Raw genomic sequence first — 1,829 nt, forward strand, 5'->3', positions numbered from 1 at the left:
TAGACTCCTGTAGGCTTGGTACCTGATGTAACCGTTGTTGAGATATTTAGGTCAGTCGGTGTTTTTGGCTCCTGTAGGCTTGGTACCTGATGTAACCGTTGTTGAGATATTTAGGTCAGTCGGTGTTTTTGGCTAAGTGCTCTTAGCTCATCCGCAGCTGTCCTAGATCTGTCAAGTTACGCAGTGGCTGTTTACACCTTGATTGGAAGGTGGATGTGGTGATTTCCTTGCATAACGAGAGACGGAAGCGTCTAGCAGTTCGTTACGTGATACCTTTTTCTAGGACCTTCCGAGGTTGCCGTCCGCAGTATATAAGACCTGGAGACTGCAATGTGCAGCACGCTCTAGTTTCTGTTCAACCTGTCGAACAGAGGTAACACATCGCTTGTCAGTGTAACGTGAAAATCCAACATTCGACAGGGTTCAGACTAGTTAAGACGTCGGTTGCACTTCCGCTTGCGTAACTCAACGATTGTAGCAGTATGAGCGATTCATCCCTGTTCAAGTTTGATCCTCTCGACGACAGCAATGCATCTGTTTGGTTTCAAAAAATGCAGAGTGTCCTCAAGTACAAGAAGCTTTGGAGTGCCGTTGTATCGACCCCTGAGACAGGTGACGCTGACGAAATGGCTCTTTCTCTGATCACGCTGAATGTCAAGGAGTACCACCTGAGTCTGATAGCAAAAGCGAAGAATGCAAAAGAGGCATGGGAGTCACTTGAGAACGTGTTTAAGGCCAAGATCAAGGCGCGACGCCTGCAAATGTCACGGGAAATGCATGGTATACGCATGCGACGCAGCGAGTCTCTTGCTCAGTACTTTGGGCGTGCACGACTACTACGAGATCAACTTATTCAAGCTGGAGAGGACGTCAAAGAAGACCATGCTGTGTGCTCCCTACTGGCAGGACTTCCACGCAAGTATGACATGGTGGCAGCCATTCTCACATCATCCTCGAAGGCACTGGAGTTCGATGATGCCTTCAAGCAACTGCTGGCTGTGGAGCAAAGCCCTGCCAACCAGCACGAAGAGGAGGAGGAGGAATATGACGAAGAGGCTGGCCGTGCGCTGATGGCCACCAAGAACCACCAAAGCAGCGATAAGAGAGTGTGCTACCACTGTGGCGAGGTGGGCCATATTCGTCCAAGCTGCCCGGTGAAGGCAAAGGGTGATGCCAAGCGTGACAAACCCCGCACCATTGCGTTTGAGACAGCTGTGACTGTCTTGATGATGATCGTATGATCTGTGCTTGGACGAGACTGGCTGGTTATGCCCGAGACTGGCTGGTTATGCCCAAGACTGGCCGTTTATGCCCGTTTGGCCCTTGTGCCCGTTTGGCCCGTGTGCCCGTTTGGCTGGATATGCCCGTGACTGGCTGTGTATGCCTGATTGGCCCTGTGCCCGTTTGACTGGTTTTGTCAGGTCTGTGTCCATGTTGCATGCCGATTTGCACATGGCCAGTTCAATGTTTGTTCGTTGGTCTCCCTTGCTGGTACGCTAAACCGGGGGAGCGTGTCAGTCGGTTTTGTTTGTCTAGTGAGACTTGTCAGCACCTCCTGAGGGGGAGTGTTGAGATATTTAGGTCAGTCGGTGTTTTTGGCTAAGTGCTCTTAGCTCATCCGCAGCTGTCCTAGATCTGTCAAGTTACGTAGTGGCTGTTTACACCATGATTGGAAGGTGGATGTGGTGATTTCCTTGCATAACGAGAGACGGAAGCGTCTAGCAGTTCGTTACGTGATACCTTTTTCTAGGACCTTCCGAGGTTGCCGTCCGCAGTATAGAAGACCTGGAGACTGCAATGTGCAGCACGCTCTAGTTTCTGTTCAACCT

At 50.7% G+C, this 1,829-nt stretch overlaps 1 protein-coding gene across 1 annotated transcript; it reads left to right on the forward strand.

Annotated features, from left to right (window-relative positions):
- Positions 1-482: 482 nt before the first annotated feature.
- Positions 483-1,241, forward strand: LOC149810188 (uncharacterized). The gene has a single exon (XM_089994397.1). The coding sequence runs from the start codon at positions 483-485 to the stop codon at positions 1,239-1,241; it is 759 nt and encodes a 252-aa protein (XP_089850523.1).
- The last annotated feature ends 588 nt before the right edge of the window (positions 1,242-1,829 follow it).

The sequence above is a fragment of the Nuphar pumila genome, unplaced genomic scaffold (assembly GCF_984573655.1).
Source record: "Nuphar pumila unplaced genomic scaffold, dmNupPumi1.hap1.1 HAP1_SCAFFOLD_483, whole genome shotgun sequence".
Taxonomy (NCBI): Eukaryota; Viridiplantae; Streptophyta; class Magnoliopsida; order Nymphaeales; family Nymphaeaceae; genus Nuphar; species Nuphar pumila.

Bases quoted from the DNA above. Each gene is read 5' to 3' on its own strand.
- LOC149810188 (XM_089994397.1), top strand. From the start codon at position 483: ATGAGCGATTCATCCCTGTTCAAGTTTGATCCTCTCGACGACAGCAAT.